Source organism: Pezoporus occidentalis, unplaced genomic scaffold (assembly GCF_034315485.1).
Source record: "Pezoporus occidentalis ecotype Australia unplaced genomic scaffold, CSIRO_AGI_Poc_V1 ctg4, whole genome shotgun sequence".
Taxonomy (NCBI): Eukaryota; Metazoa; Chordata; class Aves; order Psittaciformes; family Psittacidae; genus Pezoporus; species Pezoporus occidentalis.
Genome location: NW_026915724.1, coordinates 21,711,809 through 21,736,518, shown reverse-complemented (window position 1 = coordinate 21,736,518; position 24,710 = coordinate 21,711,809). Strand labels below are relative to the sequence as shown.

At 38.4% G+C, this 24,710-nt stretch overlaps 1 protein-coding gene across 11 annotated transcripts in view; it reads right to left on the bottom strand.

The window, feature by feature from the left end:
- Nucleotides 1-662: 662 nt before the first annotated feature.
- PTPRM (protein tyrosine phosphatase receptor type M) overlaps nucleotides 663-24,710 on the bottom strand; it is a 473,439-nt gene continuing 449,391 nt past the window's right edge. For all 11 annotated transcript variants that reach the window (XM_062632987.1, XM_062632988.1, XM_062632990.1 and 8 more), the window contains 10 exons: nucleotides 21,924-22,040; nucleotides 17,148-17,302; nucleotides 16,711-16,846; nucleotides 15,969-16,118; nucleotides 15,332-15,505; nucleotides 12,855-12,986; nucleotides 9,626-9,751; nucleotides 7,610-7,773; nucleotides 5,546-5,681; nucleotides 663-1,552 (listed from right to left, as the gene is read on the bottom strand). In XM_062632987.1, the coding sequence (XP_062488971.1) occupies nucleotides 1,499-1,552; nucleotides 5,546-5,681; nucleotides 7,610-7,773; nucleotides 9,626-9,751; nucleotides 12,855-12,986; nucleotides 15,332-15,505; nucleotides 15,969-16,118; nucleotides 16,711-16,846; nucleotides 17,148-17,302; nucleotides 21,924-22,040 (1,344 nt within the window). In that variant the 3' untranslated portion in view covers nucleotides 663-1,498. The remainder of the gene's footprint in view (nucleotides 1,553-5,545; nucleotides 5,682-7,609; nucleotides 7,774-9,625; nucleotides 9,752-12,854; nucleotides 12,987-15,331; nucleotides 15,506-15,968; nucleotides 16,119-16,710; nucleotides 16,847-17,147; nucleotides 17,303-21,923; nucleotides 22,041-24,710) is intronic.

Genomic DNA, 24,710 nt, shown 5'->3' with positions numbered 1-24,710 from the left:
GTGATGGCTCATTCTCCCTTCTTGCTACTTTATTGCTGCACTTCCTGCATCTGTGAACATGAGGCGAGTCCCAGCTTGTTCTGGCAATGGTAAGTGCTTGGGAGAACTATCCAAAACACCATGGAAGCGCAGTACAGCCACAGTCAGGAGAGGCAAGAGCTTTAACGGTATAAACCTGCCTGCTGGCAGTACTGAGAACAGCACTAGTAATAGAGCAGTAATTTTACTCACTTTTTAACACCCTCCCAGTCATTTCAGTATTGGTATTTTTACCACAAGGAATTACTTTCTCCTCACAGCAGTCATTCTTCCCCAGAACCAGTGCACCATCACCCCTTTTGTAGCAGCAGACACAGAGTGAATGGCAGGGCATGCCGAGGGCTGCAGAGGAATGCTGTGGCAAGACTGAGTACTGCAAGCCCAACATCACCTCTTCTTCAGACAGCAGGGAAGTTTTCAGGTTCTGCATTTGTACATTTGCATTTTTAAACATACAAATCACCTCTTTTTATGGCACGGCACATCTTGCTATTGGCTGGATGAACACTGGATCACACCATTAAAAGTGCTCTCGAGGTAGCTCAGTATTTACAAGAATTAATTTGAAAAGAGGCTTAGCTGAAGGCACTCAGATGCCAAGAGATATTAAATTAAACAAGATCTTATCATGTATGTAATTATTTATTGAGCTGAGAATCCATACAAGGTAAACAAATGTTTACACTATTGTACAGTAAGCATTTCCAGGGCTTCATAAAAATGATTGTCACTCACTGTGCTTCACAAAAAAATTCATTTTAATGAATAAATAATTTGATGAAATCAAAAAATATTTACAATATAAACAAATGAAAAAGCTTTGGATATATTAATCTGAGCATCCTGTATTTTGCATTTTCTAACTGTATTTCTATCAAGATTCTCTCTGAAATGGTACAAAGTGGATAGAAATTACAACTCAACAAAGTTAACATGATTTGGTACATGTCTTTCCATTAGTTCAGATAAGCTACATATGATTCATTTATTATGCACGTGTTAGAATACAAATATAACTAAAATCATATATTATCAAAATGCCAGACAGCATTCTCCACAGAACAGAAATATACACTAGGCTGTGACAATAACTGAGAATCACAGGCAACGAAATATAACAGAAAAGTACAAATTCCTTCATAAGAATATAATTGTGCTCTCTTATTTACCAGAGGACTATGCTGCTTCACCACATCAATGGCTAGGTATGAATACAGTGTTCAACAACTGCCACGTGGTTTGGTGTATGTTGGTATGGGTGTCAGGCAGCGGCATTATAGTGGAAAATGGGCAGTGCAAGCAGTTTTATAAACATCTTTTAGGGCTCTTAAAAAGAGCCAATTATACAAAGCCGTATAAGCATAACACTGAGAAGTCTTCATCTCATTTACACAGGTATCATGAAGCGACTTGCTTTGTTTGTGGTGCTGAAAGGAGGAACTTTGTGCTGTTTATGCAGTCAGCCAGAATTCAAGTATTCCAAAGCCACTTCATAGCAGAATTTGTATTGATCCTGAAAAATCAAAAGAAAGCCACAAAGTGAGTTATCGAAGGGACTTAATTAAGGGGATCAATATTTCTCTTCTGTTAAAATTATTTACTATCAGTTGTTGTCAGTGGGAACCAGTTTGCAAATTCAATTTGTATTCAGATAAGAAAATCTTTATTTCAACCAGACAACAGACATTACACACAGTAACTTACGCTACTGCTCATATTAGATATGTATTTAGACGCTCTAATACACTTGTATGAGGAAAATTGACTACACATAAGCAAATTGACTTGTACCCCTTCTGCTGTCTGTCAAAATTTGTTGGGTACCACTTCACCAGAATCGAAGATATTGAAATTCCTCCCTGGAAGTATTTATTTTAAAACAGACCCAGTTGCTTCCAAGATAGCAACTTTTAGTTTAATGTCATTCATACACTTGCTACATTTCAGGGTAAGAGTTGTAATACCACTGTTCCTCCTCTACGTGCAGCCCAAGCCCATGCCAAAATACGGTCCTCTCCCAGTGTAACAGGCCTGTGGAATCAGGCCTGAGCCAAATAAATTGGGTTAATTACAGTTAGTTTTTAGCAATTAATGGTGATGGTTAAGTTAGGCTCTTAACAGCTCTTAACATTTAAAAGAAGCAAAAAAGCTGAAAGAAATAGTAGCTGTGGGTTCCCCAAATCCAAGAGCTCTGGCTACGAAAAATGCAGTTTGGAAATACCTGCCAGTTTTATGACTATGTCTGCCACTGAAATGCCTCTTTCTCTAAGGCACATTAATCAATTAATAAAAGATCACTAATCATGTACTATCATATAGGAACAACAACAGACTTAGCTAGAAGACAGCACTCAAGCCTTCACCTTCCCAGCATCACAAGTAGGAAGATTACAATTACACTTCAGATATATCCTCATTTTCACCAAAGCAAGCATTTTAAAGGATTAACTCTTTTGGCCTGTACTTGTGATTTTGGGTCACATTTTAGCTGAGAAGAGAGTCTACCTTAACATATAAGAGACAAAGTAATATTACAACCATCAAAAAGCCATTAACATGGATGGACAATTTGCAAGTTTTTTTGTGGAGAGTTGTCACTTCGAACCAAAACAAACCTTAGGAGCATGTATCACCTAAGCTATGAATGAGTTGCATGTGAGGTTTAGATATCCTGCAGGGTTTCACAAACTATGTCTTCTTTGGAATGAGAAAAGAATAAAAAAGAAAGGATAGAAAGGAGTATTATGTACATTATTCCTTTTCTGCTTTCTTGCATATGTTTCTAAATAAGTGAAAATTATGCTATAACTAAATAACAGATCAAAACAAGAGATCAGCCACTCATCCATTTCCATTTTTCCCATGCTCATTTTATGCTGATTTACTGATCCAGCAGAATAACTGTCATTTTTACTAAACCGAATACCTGTCTTAAAAAGCAGTCATTTCCCACTGTGTTCACTCATGTATGCCCTTCATATGTTTTTGTTATTCACTTGGTGATGGATATTAAAAATCTCTTTACGTTAGCTAGCTTCAGAGAGGTGTATTTATTTTTTTTGTCTGGGACACTTATTGGTAGGTCCAACAACATTTATCACAAAGTGCTTTGGGCACTCTGTAATAGATATTTTGTAATACCACGTGTTACTTTCCTACAATGGTTGAAGAATTTCACAGATATCCATACTGCATGGATGTGGCATTCGGATTTTTACATTTGCAGGAAAACCAAGGGTTTCAATGAAATTAAGGGATGAATCTCTAAGTATGGACTGTAAACACTGCCCTTCATTTAGTCAGAAAGCGCATAACAGGTATTGATAAAGCAGTCTTGAAACTGTTTTTGTGAAATACCCTTATAATTCTGAGTATTTTATCTTTTACCACAACATTTTACAAAGGTAGATGAATATTACTATTCTCACTTTTCAGATATGGAAACTGAGGAAAAGACATGTTAATATAAGAAAGGTCATAAAGGATAAAGTCAGTAACAGATCAGGAAAAGAACTCAAGTGTCACAATTCCCTTTCACCATGAAACAATCTACATGGAAATTGAAACCTTGCTAATTCAAATATTTGTTCTTACAAAGTAGCAGAGCAAGACTGAAGAGATGTGGTTCTAACTCTGCTTTGTCAGTGAATTACATGCTAATGGTAAAAATCCTGATTATCCCCTGCCTTCTTTTCTCTGTCTGAAAAACAAGGAAAAAAATACTGATCTCCTTCACAAGTGCTTTGAAATCTTCCAATGGAAAGGCCTTATATGGCCTCTCTATACCATCCAGACATTCTCAAGACCATCCTTAATTTACTAAAAGCTATTTTTATATTCTAAAATAATACATTTAGCTTTTGATTAAAAAAATTCTCTGTTGAAAAATGGAGTCTGCTGCCTGACAGATCTATACCTGGAGAACTGTCACAAATGGGAATTTATGAAGAGCATTTTTCTTCCACTGTACAGCTTCACACTGGTAATTTTCTTTTTATTTCTATAAAATAAATGAATAAGGGATCAGTGAGTTATGTGGACTTAAGCTCTGGGAGAAGGGAGAACAGCAGGCCTGCCAAGTCTCTATCCAAACTATACTATCTGAATGAAGTAGGACATTTTTCCTAATATCTAGGAAGTGAAAATGTATGGTTCTCAGCATGATGATTCTCTTCCTAAGAATATAAACTAGAGGAAGAAGAGGAGCCAACTAAGCTGCCCCCTCCCACCATTGTAAAAGCTTGGTAGTTTCTCACTGATACAATGCTCACAATTCCATATTGCTGGCTCATGGCCCTGACTGTAAACTCCCTTCTGGCTTTGCACAGCTGGCAACATCTGGGTTTTTCCATGAGCAGGACCTAGGGGAGGGTCTGGGACTTCATGTGCAGGCTAGATGGGAGGACATCAATGGAAGATGTGGCAGGAGCTGTTCTTTGATGGGGCAGATGAGGTGCAGTGATACGTGTGATGGCAAAGTGGATATCTCTGCCCATCTACACATGAGCCTGAAAGCTTCATTCTTCCCAACAGAAATTCCTGCTTTTAGCCCATTTTCCAGTGTGTTTCACACCCAGATCTTAGCTCATCTGAGAGAGAGGGATCTCTCCCAAAATTACAAGAGGCTGGACCAGCTGCGAGACACTTCCTGCCTCACCCTGGGCACCCTGTAATGTTCAAGTATGACCCAAGTTTGTTTAATCAGAGCTTGCAAAAGCAGCTCAAATTTGGCTAGCATCCCTGAAGCAGTGCAGATGCTGCCTCCTCCTGACTATGATGCTAAATGAAATACAGCTGCTTCCTAAGCAGTCACATCTACAGCAGGATGTTGTATCTTTTATAGCCCCCACTTCAGAATCAGGTATCATGCTCCACCCGCCTGCAAGTAAGAACTCCATGCTGGAGTGTAAGGACCTGCTAGTTTAAGCTGGTTCTGCAGCTTTTCTGGTATAGCAGCTGGCACTTGAGCAATGCTCCATTAAAAGAAAAAAAAAGAAAAAAAGCTCATAAAACACTCTCTAGGAAAATAATTGCACGTGGCCCCTTGTTTCTGAACTTCTTTAATCTTTCTATGAGATAGAGCAACCATAATTAAATGCAATATTCTGGATGTCAAACTGAAATTCATAGCTTTGATAAATATTAGGTGATTAAGCTATTTATAAAATATATAATTTGAAAATCTGGCATTTCATTTTACATAACTATTATTTCTACCATGCAAGGGCTGCTCTCCACTTGGCTCAGCCTGCTAGAAAAGAAAATTAATAAGGATGTTCGGCTGAAAGTTTAAAACTCTTAAAAAATTCAAATGAACAGAGACAAAGCCTCCTTGGGAAGAAAGCAGTGTAAAAATACTCTTACAAGTGAAGTGACTTCATTATCCCCTTTGAAAATGACTTGCTTGCTTTGTGAACAACTCCCACTGCAAATCCTGGAAATCTTACTGAGTCTTCTGAGAAAAAGGAACATCTTCTATTTAGTGATGCAGTTAAAAAGCTCATACCAGAAGGTCCACCATGTTAGGCTTATTATTCCTTAGTGTCTTCACAGCATGGAATACGTCAACAGCCCTCTGATGTCGAAGCATTTCACAAACAATGCTGATTGCACAAAATGTCCCACTGCGGCCACCTCCATTCCTACAGTAAGAGAGATGAAACAGCTCAGCTACAATTGACTCCCATATTACAAGTTTGTACAGCACCATGGATGACTAAAGAAAGCATGAGTTCTAGTAGTAAGAAACAACAGAACATTCCTGTCCCCGAAAGCTACCAAACTCTGGGCAAAACACACTTTTTAATTGGAATTAATGGGCTGAAAGACCTCAAAGCTATGATTCAGAATTCAACAGGCTGAAAGCCTAGCGGGAATACAATGGCTGAGTTTTGCACCAGCCTTCAGTGAACATTTGAGACAGCACAAAGAGGATGCTGAAATGACGACAAGGTACTTTTAGATTCAAAACCCCTTTGCACTCTAAACACACAAGATTGCAATGAGCATCAGGCCTAGAAATATTAGAGATAAAATGGATATTTGAGTTCTTTTACTCCAGATCGTTGTGCTTTCCTCCTGGACCAAAAGGTGTTTTGAAGGAATAGCAGAAGTTCCAAAAGTCTCGTTTGTAGCCCTTCTGCTGGCTGCACATTTGGCAGGGTACCAGGTGGTGCTGCCACCTTCCTCTGGCAGCAGGCAGAGGGGCCAGCTGCCTGGCAGTGACTGCTTTTAAAAGTGTATATATTCCTCCTTTACCCACAGTATCAGAGGATGAGAACCCAAAGTGACTCGCTAACAAAGAAGCCAGGCAGAAATGTTCATATGCATGATCAAATACAGTATTTAATAATACTTTATCCCCAGTTATTTTTAATCTTCAAGAGAATCTTTTTCTTTCTGGGAACCCTATTATTTCTAAAGCTGCTCGAGGCTTTAGGCTACAATCTTTAGGCTGTGCTTCGCGGAAAATAATAAACCTTAATAATTACCAGAGTGCAGACTAGTTAGGTAGCAGGTCTTTCCAACCAGCTTCGCAAATGGTTGATTTTCAAAGGAAGATACAACGTCGCACATCTGTCACATCCAGGCAGTATGAAAAGAATGCTCTCTGCTGCCAAAACATTGCCTGATATTGTGGGACTCTTTGAGAATTTTAATTAAAATAAAGTAATTGAAAAGGATTATATTAGAGCTCTTTCTTTCTTTACTGCCTGGAAGTGACGCATGTGTGATGTTGTACAACTATTTAATATCATCAGCCACCTCAGAGATAACAGTAATTTGCACTTCAAAAGGGTCTTTTCAGCTGAAGATCTCAAAACATTAATTAATCACACTGCACAATGCTTCTTTGATGAAAGTATTATTATCCCCATTCTACAGATGGGGAAACCAAAGAGCAATGACTTGTTCAAGGTCAGTGATAGTGGGAATTATTAATATACTCTTAGATTTTCCTCCATCTATCTAACATTGGGTCCCAACTTTTGAAAGTGTGTTAGTGTGTGCTTTTGCAGTTAGCATGCCCCTTTTCTAAAAGATGGTTAGAGGAAGAGGGATACAACTTCAAGCACTGAAGACTCAGTCTCAAAAGATCGGCTTCTGCTGAGGGCAAACAGCATGTACAAGTATTAAGCCGTATCAAAAGAAGGATGCTGGCAGAGTGGATGAGAGCCAATGCCAGTGGAGCACAAAGGTCACAGGAGGACAAAAAGTCCGTTATTATAGAATCACAGAATCAGCTAGGCTGGAAAAGACCTTTAAGATCATCAAGTCCAACCATTACACCAGAACTGCCAAGACCACCACTAAGCTGTATCACTGAGGGCCTCATCTACACAGTTTTTATATGCTTTCAGGGACAGTGATTACATCACTTCCCTTGGAAGCCTGTTCCAATACTTAATTACTCTCTCTGTGAAGAATTTTTCCCTAATATCTAATCTAAACCTCCCCTGGTGCAAAATGTAAGGCAATTACAGGATCATCATAACTGGTCAATCATGCCATATTTACTGCTGTGCTTTACGTCTGGAAGAGGAATCACCCTTCTGTTTCCAGTACTTACAAGCAATGTACAACTGTGCGCCCCTCTCCCCCATTATATTCTTCTTGCCACTTCTCTACTTGGCGGATGAGCTTCAGGAAGGAGCGTTTAGAAACTGGAGTGTCTCTGTACATGGGCCATCCCAGGAACTGGAACTGCTGCACCATCCGATAGCCATCTTGGGGCTGCAGAGATTCAGGCAACAAGCAGGAAAAATAAAAGCATTTTTTGGTACATAATTGAGATATTTGCATCAGTAAGGGAGGTTGTTCAAGAAGATCACTGCTGACAAACTACTGATGTAATTTTAACTGCCCCTGAGGAGTTATAACTTTTAATTTCCAACAGAGTTATTAGAACAAGAGATTTTAAACAGTGCTATACAAATAGACTAGACTAGCACAATGTTACAGCTGCAGGATAAAGCAAGTAATTAATTAATATCATAGCAGAAACTTGGTAGCAAAGAGGAAGCTGCAACACAACTTCAATTATATACTTTTTTTATATGCTTCAGCATTTTGAAGAATGCTTGTATGCTTCTGTCTTTTTTATATAAGAAAGGTCAAAACCTCTCAAGACATTCTGAAGCAGGAAACATTTAAAATCCCAAATAAAACCTTAAGATGTTTCTGCTTATAAAAAAAATCTAACCACATTTTATTTTACTGTGTGTTACTGCAGCAGTCAGATCCCCTCTGGTGAAATGCTACTGAACAGTTGCTTTATGGTGATTTAAAATAAAAAAGGAGCATAGAACAAGTGTTAGTGGCAGAAAATTACAGTCCTTTGAAAAGGGCATAATAAATACACACATGAAAACAGTTTTTTGGAGTCTAGGATTTGCCACTTTCACTTCTGTGCAAAGTGAGGGCATTTAGCAACACACAGAAATGTTGACATACAATTTTTTCTCTAGAGTAAGAGGCAATAGAGAGGATGCAATATTAACGAGATAAGGGAATAAACCAAAGTGGATGCAGCATTAGATATGTTTTTCAATGGGTTTTGTCTGCTTTATGTCAAAATTTGGAATCTACTGATTTCCTGGCCAGTTTCTTTCGGCTGATGGCCCCTCTTCCCAAAGCACATCAGCCAGACCCAGCTCCTGCTAAAGTTCACATTAACACTGCTGGAGATCGTGTTTTCACATTGCCACTATTACTGTGAATGCCAGGCCTTCACAGTATTCATAGAATCATGGAATCATAGAGTAGTTAGGGTTGGAAAGGACCTTAAGATCATCTAGTTCCAACCCCCCTGCCATGTATCTTGAGGCTTACAGTTGGTTTCCCTGTTTGGGTATTAGTATGGTTTTGGGTGTGGTTTTGGGGCCTTTCACTGTCCTAGGAGCTACTGGATCTAGGGTAGTGATGACTCTTTTCAGCAGGAAGTGCTGCGAATTCCTAGCTGTGCTTCTTTGGTGACTGATACCAGTCCATTGCAAAGGCTCCTTCCATCTGGATGGGAAGAGATGCCTGGTCTGTGGTGGAATCCTTTTTCCACTCAGCTTGGAAGACATGTGTTGTCTAGTCTTCTCTCAATTTTGTGGGAGTGGTAAAGCTGGACATGAGAACATATTCATCCCTCTGAAGTGCTTACATGTATTACAAAGTGTGATTAGTGGGACAAAATCTTTGCTAAAAGCCTGGGACTAGTACTGACAAAGATGCCTAGTATCGGTGCACAGCTTTCTTCACATGGCACAGGACACAAATATGCAAGATGGCTAATTCCACACTCTTGAAAACAGCACTGATTTCGGCATTTCTGGGGTACCATACAATCTGAATACTGCATTTATTTCATTTGCATTTAGCACACTTGAGATATGCATTAAAATATTTTTTACTTTAATTATATGCAGAAGGCTTTTTTCTCATTGATTACGGCGTGACTCAGTATTTCACCGCTGCTTCCAAATAAATATGCTATGAAATGAGAATGGTTTTATATGAGTTTAACTTCCATTTTTGTGAGTTGAGTACAGTCAAGTCATCTACTGACACAGAATTGTTTTGCAATTAATATCCTTACTCTGGCTGCATTATAAATTCGGAATATCCGGCTGATTATGTCTTCTTCTAAATCAGCTGATACAAACTCCACCTGAATAGGACCGTGTCGGTGTACTCCATTTTCTGGCCAGTACTGAGGACACAACTATAGAAGACCACAGACATAAAAGCACACAGTTAATCACTTTGAATTTCTTGCTGCCTCAATATACTTTTCTAGATTTTAATTTGTGCTACATTTATTACTGAAATTGTCACACAGTGTCTTTACAAAATACAGTGTACCATCTTCCCCCAGTTCAGAGCACTCTGCTTTTACTTGTGTGCAGCAAGTTTAAAGAAATGCCTTTTCACTTAACTGAACATGCTATTGCTTGCCACTATACTTGCCATTCTCTGGTATTTGGAGTAACACATCTGACACTCAACATCGATTCTGCAACATGTTATGACAAGACAGGGGGTGCTGTCAGATATTACTGTGTCTCGAAGACAGTATGAAGCTGAAGGCTCGTATCGCCAAATGTTCTGAGAAGTTGGTAATACCTCAAACACACATCAGAATGTGTGCTTTATACTACGGAGGGTGCAGCAGTTCTCAAATCTCAGGAGTTAATTTTCATATCTGTTCCACCTGTGACTGATGATACCGGCTAATACCAGAATTGCTTCAAATTCTGCAATAATAACTGCTCGGTATCATCCTACGAGTGCTACCTGAAAATAGTAATTATGCTTTCTTTAGTGCTCAGAAGACATTACTTCTAGATATCTAAAGATTACAAAGTAATATTAACATTATATTGCACCGTTTTAGTCTAATAATATCATGATGCCTTCATCCAGGAACCAATTATCATCTGTTTTAATACTTTAAAGACTAAATCACCACTTTGCAAGGAGGATTTTGAAGCCAGACTCTGCTTGTCTGTTTTTTAACACAAAAACCCCAATGATTTTTTTTTTTTTTTTTTTCCCAGGGATATTTAGAGCAGTTCAAGCATGTAGCTTTTGCAAACATTCACTAAAATTAAGTATGAACTCGTGAAATTTTGTTTGCTTGCAGAAGCATTGATGTCATATTTGGAACTTTATTTTATTCAATAAAACAGCTGTGGTTTTCATTCTGCTGCACTGCTGTTGGTGATCCAGAGCTGAGTTGACAAATCACATTTACTCCAGATGTTGTTTTGCATTTCTTCTAACACTTAGTCCTCAATAAAGACATTTAGGGATGACTACATTTTAGGAAAACATAACCACTTACTACATCAGTTAAAAAGAGAACAGGTTCTGATTTGCAGGAATTCACTTTAACAAGTTAAAAACAGAAATTTTGAATAAGAAAGTTTTTTTTTTTTTCATTTTACCCCCCCCCCCCAATTTGGTCAGCTGAGAAAATTATTTTCAAATATTGTCAAATATTACATAAATTTTTATTATGAAATATGCTTGTGTATAGGGTAGCAACATGCAATGCACACAACTAATGCAAATGCCAGCGCTCAGATCATTTAACATGTGCACGGTTTAGTACCCATCTTTCAAATACATTGGAATACTGGTCAAACAGATCTTTGAAAAATGCTTAAAGATAATAAGCAGAGCTGTTTGCTGGAGCTGTTTTAGGAAGCCACAATTTCAGGTTCTAAAGAAACCAAAAGTGTTTAGGTCTGTGCATTTTGCATGCATGTGATGCTAGTGACACTCTTTAAACCAGAGGCACTGTGAAGGGTTGAATTTAATTTCCCAATAGAGCATAAAAATCCACATAAATTGTAATATCTAAACAGAACTATAAACACTCCACATATACATAAATAATAATGATAATACTGATTGTTAATAAATATGAATGTAAAGCGTGTTTTTAATAAGCTCTGCCCTCTCTCCGCTTCTGTTTGCTCTGAGGGTTTTGAGATTTATTCCTAATGAAAAGGTTGTTACTCACATTAGAGGAAAAAGGTTTAACATACTGCGGAGGCAGGTGCATTAACTGCATATCCCAATAGCTTTTAAACCCCGTGAGGCTAATAAATGCTTGAAATAGCCAGGCACTATTGTCAATTCAAAACACAGCCCACAAATTAAAAAAAAACTCCGTTCAGCAGTCCTTAACAGTCTGACTCCCTTGAGTCTTTCCTTGTTCACTCAGAAAATAATCTGAAGCTCATGAATAGAAGTTTTGTCTTTCATTTATATTTCTTTTTTCCCTGTAGAGAATTAAGGGCTTGGAATCAGAAATTCGGTCTTTAAAATAGTGTGTGGAATTCTTACATATTCCTTTGAAAGACAAAATGGAAGATTACTGTGTTTTAAAAACAAATTCTTCATGTTAAAAAGAAGCAAGAGGAAACATTTTTCTAAGCGTATGCAATAATCAACAAAGCTAAAAAGATTCTTGATCATGTCAAGAATAAAAAAGACGTGGTCTGCTATAAAAAAATAACAATTGCTCTTAAACCAATAATTAGCAAATATTTACATATTAAGAATCCAGATTACCACTGTGTTATTCCAGCAGATGGCTGGTGCAGTTTGTTGGAACCAAGGAAATTATATTTGTGTAAGAACTTGGAACTGCACAGTTGTGAGCCAGGCTCTAGGACTCTCTGTGATTAATGCTAGTGATTAAATTGCCAAACCAGTAGGTACGGTTTTTCAATTTTCTAAAGAACATGTACAGCATGCACAACTCTTTTGTAAGGTAATTACATCCCCCCACACATTTCATTGCCCTGTTTTCTCTTCTGAAGGATGTTCAGTCCCCAGTCTTGTTTAGTTCCTATTTCCCTGATAACAATATAATTTTATGCCAAACATAACAGATTTTTACACTGGGAATACATATCTCCTGGTAAGCAGACCAAGGTCATTGACCTGTTTCAGACGGGCTAATGAATTGGCTTCTGTTTACAATGGTTGGCTATTGTTAGGGTGCTTCAGACTTGGGTCAAAATTCCACAACCATCATTTTTGTTTCTTAACAGCTCTTCCCAAAGCATGTTCACTTATCAGAATAAATGATGGGTACATGCGCTTATGTGTGTGTGCATTAACATTTTGGTAGAGAAGTTGCTGATTGTCTGATTTATTCCTCTTTCCCTGTATGTATCCAGAAGCTACGAATCAACTTTTTAGCGTGTTAGTATTTAATATTGTTTTATAAAACTAACTACATCCTAAAGCTATTCTGAAATACTAGCACTAGCACTCTTCTTTTGAATGGACCAGTTTTCTTGACTTACTTGTGCAGGATCCACATCATTAAGCATAACGAGTGAAGTGCAGTGATAATCTAGGACCAGTCTCCAGAAATCTTTGACAGTATTTGGTAAGGGATGCTGTGTAACTATAAAAGCTGACGGTTGCTTGTAGCTCTGCAAAGAAACATCGAGTTAGTGAGAGGAATGGTAAGAGGTAAAAACCCATTTATCCCATCATAGCCCCAAAACTTTGGGACTGAAAGCATTATTTCTATTTTCTATGTAATTAATGCATTGTTTTCAGCTCTTTCCTGAGATTTTCTATGCTTCAAAGTTAATAAATTGTGTTTGGGCAGAATACAACTTCTGCAGATGTTGTATTTCTGAAATTCATTTTATGCCACAGGCACAGAGTAAAATAATCATAAGTTTTTGCCTCCAATGCAACTCCTACAAATATCTGAGCAGCAGTTTTATTTTGAGCTGTTAATGGACTGATTAATCTTGGCAGTCTGCACTTAGCTGTTAATTTGAAAGATGCCTGTGAAAGGAAATATCTAGTTATTTTTCAGAAATACTGTTGAAATTCTTCTCTGACAGCCATGAAGGTACCCAGGGGATAAGTTTCAGTGCTCTTTGTTTTCTTTAGTACCAGACTATGTCATTGATTGAGGTGTTTGGTGAAACTGTTCCATTGTGGATCTCATACTAGCATTTTCACTTACATTCTCCTGAGTGTTGAAGGCCAGCGTGGCTGTATTGGGGTAATTGTTGGAGGGGTTACTGTTGCTTTCGTTAAGGAAGGAAGGGAAGCCTTCACATGCCTGGGACTGAAATATTTACCAGAGGTAAAATCTCATCAGCTATTTGCATCCTTCTTTCAGAGACAGTCACTGTAGATACCACAGAAAATTAACCCAATGTGTTTTGGGGTACAGATGAAGACATGCAAGATTTCAGTTCTTTGTTTTAGTTTCAGCAAACTGCAACCAGCAGGTATCGATGCTGCTGGTACATCGGTCAGCTGCTTTCTATCTTACAGGTCTTTTCTTGCTGGAAGTTGCATGCAGATGACAGATGCTTGATGGGCTCTCCATCACTTCCTTAGTTAGAAGCCCCAGCAGTTTTTTTTTAGGGCAAACCATTCTCAAATTCATTCTGATACTGAATAATGAAAATTATGCGTGCTACCCCTTTTGCTTGAAGTGTGCTCTAAAGGCTTACATGAGGTGAACATCTCAGCTGATGCAACTGAAGGTGAAATGCATCATTTTGCCTGCTGGAGAAGGAGTGCTGAGTTTTTAGAGAGAGGGACAAATGTCTGCTTCTGTTTGTCAGTGCAGGGACATTGCAGGAGCCTTGCTAGGGTGCTTCAGGTGGAAAGAAAACCAAACCACCTTCTCCCTCAGAGCCTTGTGCCAAGACACACTTTTAGATGCAGCTCATTGTGTCAATAGTGAAGAAGGGAAGCACTTTCAAAGCAAGTATTGAGGCACTGTTCTTTCTGAGCAGTACTTAATTTACAGAACAAAACAGTACTGAACTCTCCAGGAAAGAAGACAATGTAATGGCAAAGTTGAAAAATTGCAGATCAAGGGAGCTCCGTTCTAATATGAAATGTTGTTGACCTACTGTGAGAACCTAGAGAGGTTGCTTCAGCTTTTGTTCTCACTTTCTCTGCATAGATAAACACAAAGATAATACAGCTACCTTTTCAGAGGAGTGTTTTGAACTTAGGCTTATTTTAGGAAAATGCTTGGAGAACTTGGAAGGAAAGAAATGAAAAAACTGCTATAAACTGTTATTACTCTAGCTTCACTTTTCAAAAAGGCCATTTACAATGTGTTCATTCTTTGCTAACCTCGGGTTTCTTGTTGTTTATGTGTTTGACAACCATAATTACTATAACTCTAAATTGTCAAAGATAGGCTATAAATATCTACAGACTGTAAAGGCAGTTTAAGTGTCTTTTTACTGATATTCTATTAGCAGGATTAGAATTACCATAGATGCATTAGAAAAAACAATCCACACACACATGAAGAGGAATCATTCATTCAAACAGAAATAAATCGAAAGATTGAAGTAATGGCTTCTGTACTATCTTGTGCTGACAGACAATAATTTTTTTTTTAATTACTGTTTAAATTAGAAACAAAGGGAACTGAAATATTGCTGCAAACCTTATTATCCTACTTAACTGCCTTAGTATCTTAATAGGTAACTCTATTTTTCCTAGGCCAGATGGTTAAAAATTCAAGCACTAGGGAGAAATCCAGACACATATAATTTATCAAAACTCCCTGATTTGCTCTCTGAGCATGGCTTTGAACCTTGGCTATGACGTAACTTATGTGGGATCCTAAATGTACTTGGGAGTTTAAAGATTTTGTGCCATGTTTTTGGAAAACAAGCTAGAAAGATTTCAGCTTTCTTGTGCTGACTCCACTTTCTGGCATTGCTCAGTTTGGAGGGCTGCTTATTCCCTGTTTATTATTAATGATGTAGTAGAGACTTACATCCATCAGTGCAGCATTAATGTAGTTACTGCTCTCCCCATCTATCGTTATGAGGAAAGGCAGGCATCTGTCTGGAGGCAGAACATCCATACAGCGATTCTTTTCATGATTTCGTGGTAAAAGTGCTATGCTGCAGTCTTCTACACGCAGTGTCGGAGTCACCATATTTAAAGTCTTTCAAAAAGAGTAAACAATACAACCGAAAAATTAACACAGCAGTGAAAGCATCCCAAAATATTTAAGAATAGATCATCTCAGCATTCAGTTTTGTGGGAATCAATATGCAAAGAAATGAAAACACATCACAGTCAGCAGGGTTTAGAACCAAAAAATCCTGGAAGTGTACAGATCTGAAAAATAACCTCAAAGACAGCTGCAGAATAACCTGCCTTCTGAAGAAACAACACTGGAAGGATCTGACATCCCTTGAATAGAAAGAAGGTTTTACTACTTCTTCATTGCATTATTTTATGATTTAGCATAATTCAATAACAATTAGTGACATGTTATTTTCCCTTTTTTGCAGTCTTTCCCTCCCAGGCCTAGACCAAAATTCATAAGCAAGCACTTAAGCAGAAGTCTTTCGTATACCTGAATTGCAGAGCTTCTAGGTAATGCTAGCCACAACTTAACTTACCCTAAATTCCTCTTTGATTTGGCTGGAGTTAGTTTGAGGATCCAGTTTATTCATTTCATAGTAAGCAGACCTAACTTGAGAAGCTGGTATAGATGTGTCCCCACAAAGACAGGCTTCCAGGATAGCATCGTGGATGAATACATACTGTTCCTGGTAAAGCAATTCAAACACTTACTGACATGGAGTGCATATGGTAACAGTATTTTGGTAAATAAACAGTAGCAACTATTATGGTTGCCTCTAATCCTCTCTGACTTTAGCAGCATGGAAGCAAGACCAGAAGGAACAACAGCAGTTCATAAAACTTTATTCCACTCACTTAGAAATTAATATAGAAGGATTGACTCAAGCTAGTTTTAAGTACAAACAGAAGTGCAGTAAAACTCCATAATAAAATTCAGAATGTTTCTGGTTTCTCCATTCCTCTGCACAGTTCTGTAGGTGCTACCACATAACTAGGACTCAACAAGATGTACCCCAGAATGAATCCTTCCGAGAAAGAAAACACTCATGATTTTTCTTTTTTTTTAAAAAAACCCACCATTGTGAGCCTTAAGTGTGGCATAACCATGCACTTATTTGGCAGCGGCTCTTCAGGTTGGTGTGTGGATTTTTCTTCTGCGTATGATTGAACAAACTATGTTCTGGGTGGTGCCAACCACAAAGGGGCTCTAGTTTTATGGGCCAGAAGAATACTTTTCCTTGCAAAGCATAAGGCACTATTCCAGTTGATTAACAATACCTCAGTCTGCACCATGTTAACTCTTCGAGATCGAAGCTCTCTCACGCAATTGTATATGTCTACAACACCTTCTCTTTCTGCCATATCTAGCATGATGTCAATAACAATGAAGCATCCAGTTCTGCCAGCACCCGCACTAAAGTAAAGAAGAGCACAGTTAATGTTCAGCAGTGTACTGGAAAGTTAAAAGTGTAAAGATTCATATTGCAGGTACTTGATCAGTGGGATGATTACTGAAATTGAGCCTTGCATTTGGGCATTTGCAGGATTTCAGACTCAGTTTTTCCATTCTTGTTTATATTTTAGGTATTAAGTTATTTTGCGTAGCGCTCCAGTGGCTTCAGCAACCTGTGTGGGGATTACACAGTACAGAAGAAGCAAAAAGTACGTCTGGAGTTCAGTGAACAATACGATGGAGGGATTTCTGTTCTACCTACCTGCAGTGAACAACCAGAGGGCCAGCGTTTGGTGGGCTCTTGGATTTGACCTGCCGTACAAATCCCAGCAGGCCTGTCGCATGGTATGGTACACCGTGGTCTGGCCAGCCAGTGAAGTGAAACTGCCGAATTTCTCGAATCTCATGAGCACCTCTCTGTTGAAAAGACAAGGGTTGAAAAACAAATTGGAATGTGAAAGAAACTGGATGAGTGACTCTGTAAGAATGTAACTTCAAAGGCCTGAGCCTTGCTGAAAAGCATCCACCCCCTACCAATACAATCTGTACAGACTGTTGGAGAGCTTTCTCAAAGCAGAAGAGCAAGTTCAAAGGTTACATATCAACTGGTTTCAAAGCCTTACAACAAAAATGAGTAATTTAGCACTAGACTGCTTAGAAACTTTAAGCAACAAGATAGATCTCTGTCTCTACATTTAAGCATTAGGCTGCTTTGAAAACTGTGGCCTTAAGATGCAAGCCATGTTCACAGAACAGGTCAGCAGCAAGGCCATGAGCATACAGCACAGATGACATTTTTCCCCACTGCTCTCCATGGGAGCTTTGCTGCTGACTTCAAGGAAGTATAGCTTCAGCCTAATTCTCCTTACCACTTGTCTCCTTCATTGGTCTGAAAGAAATAGCAGAATAGGAAGAAATCCTCCAATCATAGTGTCTGTGTTTGTAGCCCTCCACATGCTCACCCTTCAAGTGATTTGCCACAGTCTAGAAGGACGTGGATATGGTGAGACAGGTAATTGAAAAGCTGATTAAGTAATTTCCCATATGGCTTTCTGGAGCAGTCTGAATATTAGAGACGTGTATGCTAAATTTGGTTTTCTTAATGCTTGTATTTCCTCTTCCCTGTCTAAAAATGTAACTGCCAGTATTTTATTCTCAGTAGAAGGCCACAGACCAGAGTCCATCACACATACCTCATATGCAAACAGCAAAATTATGACATATCATGTTGAGAGTGGACTAAATGTCAGTGCTATTAATAACTGGTGGTTTACAGGTTTTCTTCTTAAAGATGTATTACCTGTCTTGAGCTTGTTTGCATATAAAAGGTCTAATTCTCTCTGCATAATGAAGCAATATAAACTTCCTAATTTATTGCTACTATGCAAGCTAAAAGAGTCCAGGATTTTCAATGGTTGTGAAATTCTGGCCATGCTACATGACTGGAGCGGGCGTGACTTATCTTGGAGTCCTGATGCTCTGATAGCTCAGGCTGTGGGTCTGTGGAATCTGGGTATCTGCTCAGAGGAATACACATCTCCCTTAGAAACTGTGATACAAAAAGGCAGGCAAGGGAGAAGATGAACAGTAGATGCGACACTGATGTGGATTGAGATCACACCCTTGCAACAGAAATGACCTTATGCTCTAAAACCCAATTTTAAAACATATTGAAACTCAGGAACAGGAAAAAGTAATTTGCATTTTAAGACAGTCTAGCGAACACATTCAAATACAATTTGGTCTCTGTACTCTGTGGATTTCAGAGTGTGTTACTTAACATGTCTTTTTGTTACTGAAAGCAAGGCCTCCAACTCCATAAATAACTGTGCGTAGGTGGGGTATCCATGTCCCAAACACTTTCATATTGCTCGTAACAACTGCCCACAATTCCCCAAGCAACAAAGATCCCATGCAAAAAAGCAATGTTATGACTATACAAACTGAGGACTGAAATGAGTACCCCACACAAATTCTTCATGCTGTACACAGACTCGATTTTCAAGTGATTTACAAAAAGCAAACTGCCCCTCTAAAATAATGTGCCCAGCTGTTGCATGACATGTACGCAGGATATGTCCCATATATCTTGTGCATTAGTTTTGAAAATGTCTGTCATGCTGACTGCATTTTTGTCTATTGTTGGCAACACTCAGCTACTTAGAAAAGGTAAGGCATATAGGGTCCTTCTAAAATAAGTTTGCTTATTATGCCTACAAAAGAATGATTTTCATGTCTGTAGCTTGCCTGCTGGTTTTGAGATCCAAAATAGCAACACAACTGCATGAATCATAAAAGCATATGCTCAGCTTGGAGACTGTATTTTTTACTTTTTCTTTCAGCTGAAACAAACAGAAAGTGGTACACAGTGCTAACAAACCCTAGGATGTTAATAAATGCTACAAATACTTACGGTGCTGCTGTATCCAACTATCTGAGTAATTCATCTAAGTTAACTGTTGCACTGTAAAGGAACTGCTCCAAAGGAACTGCTTACGTGCACAACATGAAGTGCATCTAGGAAGTGGCCTTCAGAATCAGAGTGTAATTTTGGGTTCAATTTTCTTAGCATTATCCCCCTACTCCTCTATAATTACCAAATAGCCATTAAAAAAAAAAAAAAAAGTGAACAATTTCTGTCCAAACAAATCAACTTCTAAATTGTGCCTGAGGAGTAGGCATGAGATGTTCATCCACAAATAGAAAAGATGTTCAAAAGGGACTTCTGGAGGTCAATAATCCAACCTCACACTCAGAGCAGGTCTATGACCAACATGAGATCTGCCTAGCTAAGCCTTGATGACCTCCAAAAATCACGAGTTGTGGAGATGCCACAACTTTTTCTGGGTAACCTGCTCCAGCACTGCACTACACTCCTGAAGGAGCTTTCCATTGCAAGCCTTCCATGATGCAACTTCTTGGCTGTTGATACTTGTTTTGCTATTTACTACCATTGAGAAGAATGAGGAGATGAATTTGGTGCCCCTGATTTTCTAAATGCCTTTGAAGTAGTTGCAGATGAAATTAGATCTTCCTTACCCCTCCTCCTCATCTCTACCACACTGAAAAAGGCCAGTTCTTTTAATCTCCCTTTCAGCTTTTATGTCCTATGTTCTTAATAATCTTGGATTTCCCAGCCCGTACTGACACATGGGGCCAGTCCACCAAAGGCACAGAACTTAGTGTTTTCCCTTGTTGAATCACTAAAGGTTTTGTTGGCCAAATCTTCAAGTCCAAAGGAACTGAGGCTCCAATCTTCAGTGTTTCAACGCCATCTTTCACTTAGTATTATCTGCAGATTTGGTTAGGGTACACTCTGTTGCATCATTCAGCTTGTCTTAGGCTGAAAAGTGTAAGTCCCAGTAGATCAGAAACATAAATTTAGGAGAATTATGGTGGAAGAGATGTAGAGACTTGACCTTCCAGTACCATTGTAAGAGGTAAAAAATATGGAAAATAAAGTAAAAACAACAGCACTTCACTTAAACTACACTGATGCTGCTTTTAGAGGCTTACTGAAAAACTACCAACTATTAAAAAGCAGTGTCTAAATGAAATCTTTTCAGATGGAGATTTTTTTTTAAAGAAATAAAATGTTTAGTGCCTTTTATCTCTATCTGTTCTAATGCACTTATTCAAGACAGTTTGGTTATGCTTAACTGTAAAATACTCTGGGTCTTTTTTTTTCCAGTCCCAGTTAAGGAGCGAAAAGCTAACATCAAAGAATGGGCTTAAAATTTGCAGAATAGAAACCAACCAATGTTTCATCTACTTCAAAGTGTAGCCACCGTTTCTCAGCTGTTTATTAAAAATATCTAAATGCACAGAAACAACAGGCTTGAATGAATTTGATGTACAGTATGCATAGTCGTAAACATGATACAATATTTCTGTTCATTCAAACCACATAATTCTATTACCCTCAGGTTGCTGCATTGATGCATATTTTAGTATTACATTGAAGAATAAAACAATAAAACAGGACACCCCCCCCAATTCCTTTGTTACTGTGGATGTATGTTCAGAGACCCTGTTGGGTTGTCTCTTTTTGGCAGCTTCACCTACCTGGGTGTAGGATTCTTTGATGCTAAAAATTATGTTCTTCAAACCTGCAACTGAATACTATTTCATCATTTGACAGAACCAGTATATCATAGGTACTGCACTTAAATCAAAAGGAGTTTTTTTCTTAGCTAATTAGTTGAAAATCTAATGTGATACTGAGAGAACACCACTTCAGTGCTCCATCAGGAATATGAAGTCTTCCAAAGCAGCTCTTTCCTTGTTGTTCTGAAGCGCAAATGAGTCTTGATACATACAATTGAAACATTTCTGTCATTTAATGAAGTCTGAGTAAAAGCCATGAATTGAGACAAAAGGCACAACACACTTCAGCACTGACTCACCCTGCTTGTTCTTGCTTTCAGTAAGTACCTTATTTGTTAATTGCATGTTGTTAGCTCTTCTGGGAGAGCTATAAGATCTAGTAAGCACAGAACAAATTAATGTCATTATTCTAACTATCAATAATACAACGTGCTGATTTGAATTCTCCATATGAAAATGATTCCACATGAAAAGTGAAATTGCATTGAGAAGAAAATTAGTCAGTTACAGCTTTGTCACTGCAGACCAGGAACATACTATCCCAACAGATAATAGTATTCTCCACCATGGACCTCTAAATAATGGTGCATGCAGCCCCCGGTACTGACAGAAATGATTGTAGGGAACATAAGATGGGAAAACAACACGAATGTGTTTCTCAATTGATTGCTGGTAGGGAGGCTTCGATTTCTCCCAGGCAAGGAACATCACTTTTTCTAACTCAGGCAGGGGCCAACAGTGATGGAAAGCACAGAAAAGTTGATGCATTGAAAGAAAAACGTTCACCATAAGAGGGCGGTAGTTGTATACCCAAAAAATAGCTATGAAACTGGGCTATCAGTCAAAGATTTAACTTTTCCATGTTGAATTTGTATGTAAGTAACTTAGGCAGATACAACTGTATTTAAGAAAACTGAATTTAGAAACTTACCTTTTCTACTGCAAATGTTCGAATCACATATTCAGCCAGGAGCTCTGTTTCTATTAGGGTAACTTTAATGTCTTTATATATCTCTGTGTCATCTGGCCAGTATTTGCAGCACTTGACCTTTAAAAAATACAAAAGAAATTAAGGGTCATTTATTTTAGAAGGTTCATGATGAATCTATTCTGTTTTCTGTGAAATGATTTTGGTTTTAAAATTCAATCAGGTGCAAATCAGTCACATTTTCTGCATGTGGAAATGATTAATGTTTAAGGGACATTGCATCTTCTGTTTTTAAGACAGCTTTCAGAGTTGCAGGTGAGATTTGTCTTGCGGTTGGTGAAGTAAGGCAAATTTGTATGGAGCACAAGGGATATTTATACCCTGCACAACTCAAGACTATCTGCTCATTTCCTGTGCTTTCCAACGCAGGGTGTGCCCAGAGGGACAACTACCACCAGAAGGCTTTTCCCCCAACCTCTACTTGGTGACTCATCTCAAAAATATCTTCCTATCTTAAAAAATGAAAATGTGTTTTTCAGACAGGAAGGATCTTCTCTACTGTTAGGAAAGTATGTTTTCTCAGATTAACTTTGCAAAGGAACTGATGAGAGGTCAAATGGCAAAACTCAACACTTGAAGTCGAGAGATGTGTTTTATGTCTGAGCTTTAACATCAGTTCACTAGATGACCCCAAACACTATGGATAGGACTCATCTCACTTAGCTCAAACCAAGATGAGTAGCATTAATGCCTCCTAAAGGTGCCTTTATTTTTGTTAACTACAAAAAGAGTTCAGATGACTGCCTTTGCCTAGGTGTTCAGCTTCTTGATGGCTAAAGTTAGGTGAATTTGAACTCCCCTTTCCCTCCTACTCATTTCAGTAAGCTTCTGGAGCTCTGCTCTTTTGGCAGATTCATCCTGGGATATGAAGACAGAAAGAAGGTGGGTTTTGTGAACTGTGTTTCAGATTTTCTGCACCCTGATGTGGTCTTTACACTATTTCATGCATTTAAACACACACTATTATTCTGTTATTTGTAAAGTAGGTGTTTGTGGGCTCTGTATATGATGATGTAGATAGCTGACAGACTTAAGAACTTTCTTCTCCTTCCCATTTAGGTGGACAAGATGGTGGGCAGGGAACATAACACATTATTTCTATATCTCTTTCATTCTGCTCTATCATGGTAATAGCTATGCTATCACCACTGCATCTGGCCATCGTCCAGTAGTGCACTATGTGCTGGGAGTAACATCTATTATGCATCTGATGCATGGAATGGTCTCCCTTTTTCTCTTTCCCTCACAAAAGGGAAAACTTCAAATGGATATTTTAATATATGCAAATCTAGTGGTTTACTTAAATATACACTTAAATGGGTTGGGTAAAAAACCCCAACACTTAAAATATTCAATGGAAAACTGATAGGAAAATAAAAAAATTAAACTTCACAATATGTAGAATATTTCACAAACCTATTTTCATGCCAAAATATTAGGATTATTATCATGTCTAGTTCTGAGCAAAAGGTAGAACTGGTGAATGTGTGTGTAAGCGTACAGTGAAAACTGTAATGCATGATTCCAATGATATATTTTAAACAAACTCCAGATTCAGTTTATAAAGGATTACACAGAGAGTAAAAACTTGTCCTATCAGGCAGGAGAAAATACTTTCCTTCAAAATTTGTTTCAAGTGACATAGCTGAAAATCATGTACAACCCCTCTTTACTGTCTGGACAGAACAGAGGTCTTGACACATCAAAGTAGTAACATGAGCTGATAAAATAAAAGGTTTTTCCAGGCAGGGTCAGTAGCCCTTTCCCTTTCTCTGGGTTTAGCAGGCTAAATTTAAATCTGAACAGAACTGAGTTGAAGGGCTAGAAAAACACAGCCCAACACCAGGATCCTCTTCAGAGGAAAAAAAAGCAGCCTAGTTGTAAGCCCTGGCTCCCAGCCACAAAATTATATAAGCATCCTAACAGCTTATTCCTGCTTACACAGCTGATGGAAAGCTCCTTGAACAGAGCTGAAGTTCAGGTATCTATAAGCAGGTTTTTATTTATTTCTCTAAATTTGTCTTCAGACCTAGTAACTGCATTAGTACTGACAAAGAAAAATTCTTTATCTTCACATTTCATCTGGTAAATAAGCATGTTTTTAGGACAACTGGCAGGTTATACAGCTCCCTTGCATAGTGAAAGGCTTGGAGGTGGAACCCTGAATAGCCCTCACAGTGCTTAGCACTCCTGTAACAGGGGCAAGGGTGGCAAGATTTATCTCCCCAGCCATGCTCACCAGCCAGCAAGCTGACAGGGGGTCAGTGTGGATGAGAAGGTTTCCACCAGCCAAGGGCCAAGTCAAGGGCCAGTCCCAGGGTACCTAAATGACAGGATCTCTGGCAAATGCGTATTCATCTCTAAAGTGTATCTATCAGCTGTTAGCAATGAACAACCATTTTAAAAGCATTAAATGTTGCTGCAAGCAGTTTGGTAGTTGGTGCTGCTATCTGCTGTTGCATCTGCTTGATATTTATTCCCATCTTATCTTTGGATGTATTTCCAAAAGTCCTCCGATAGGAGTTAAGAGAAAAACATTGAATGCTTATTGTTTTGCCTGTGTTGTTAAAATAATCCAGAAAATTCATTTTGTTAAATCCCTTAGACTAGCAGACTGACCCTTTTATCGTCATTGCTGGGAACTCTCAGAGTTTTCCTACCTATGGCTAAGATAATTTCTTGACTCTCCATGCAGAATAAGGGAATTCACACTATCTCTAGACTGGAGCA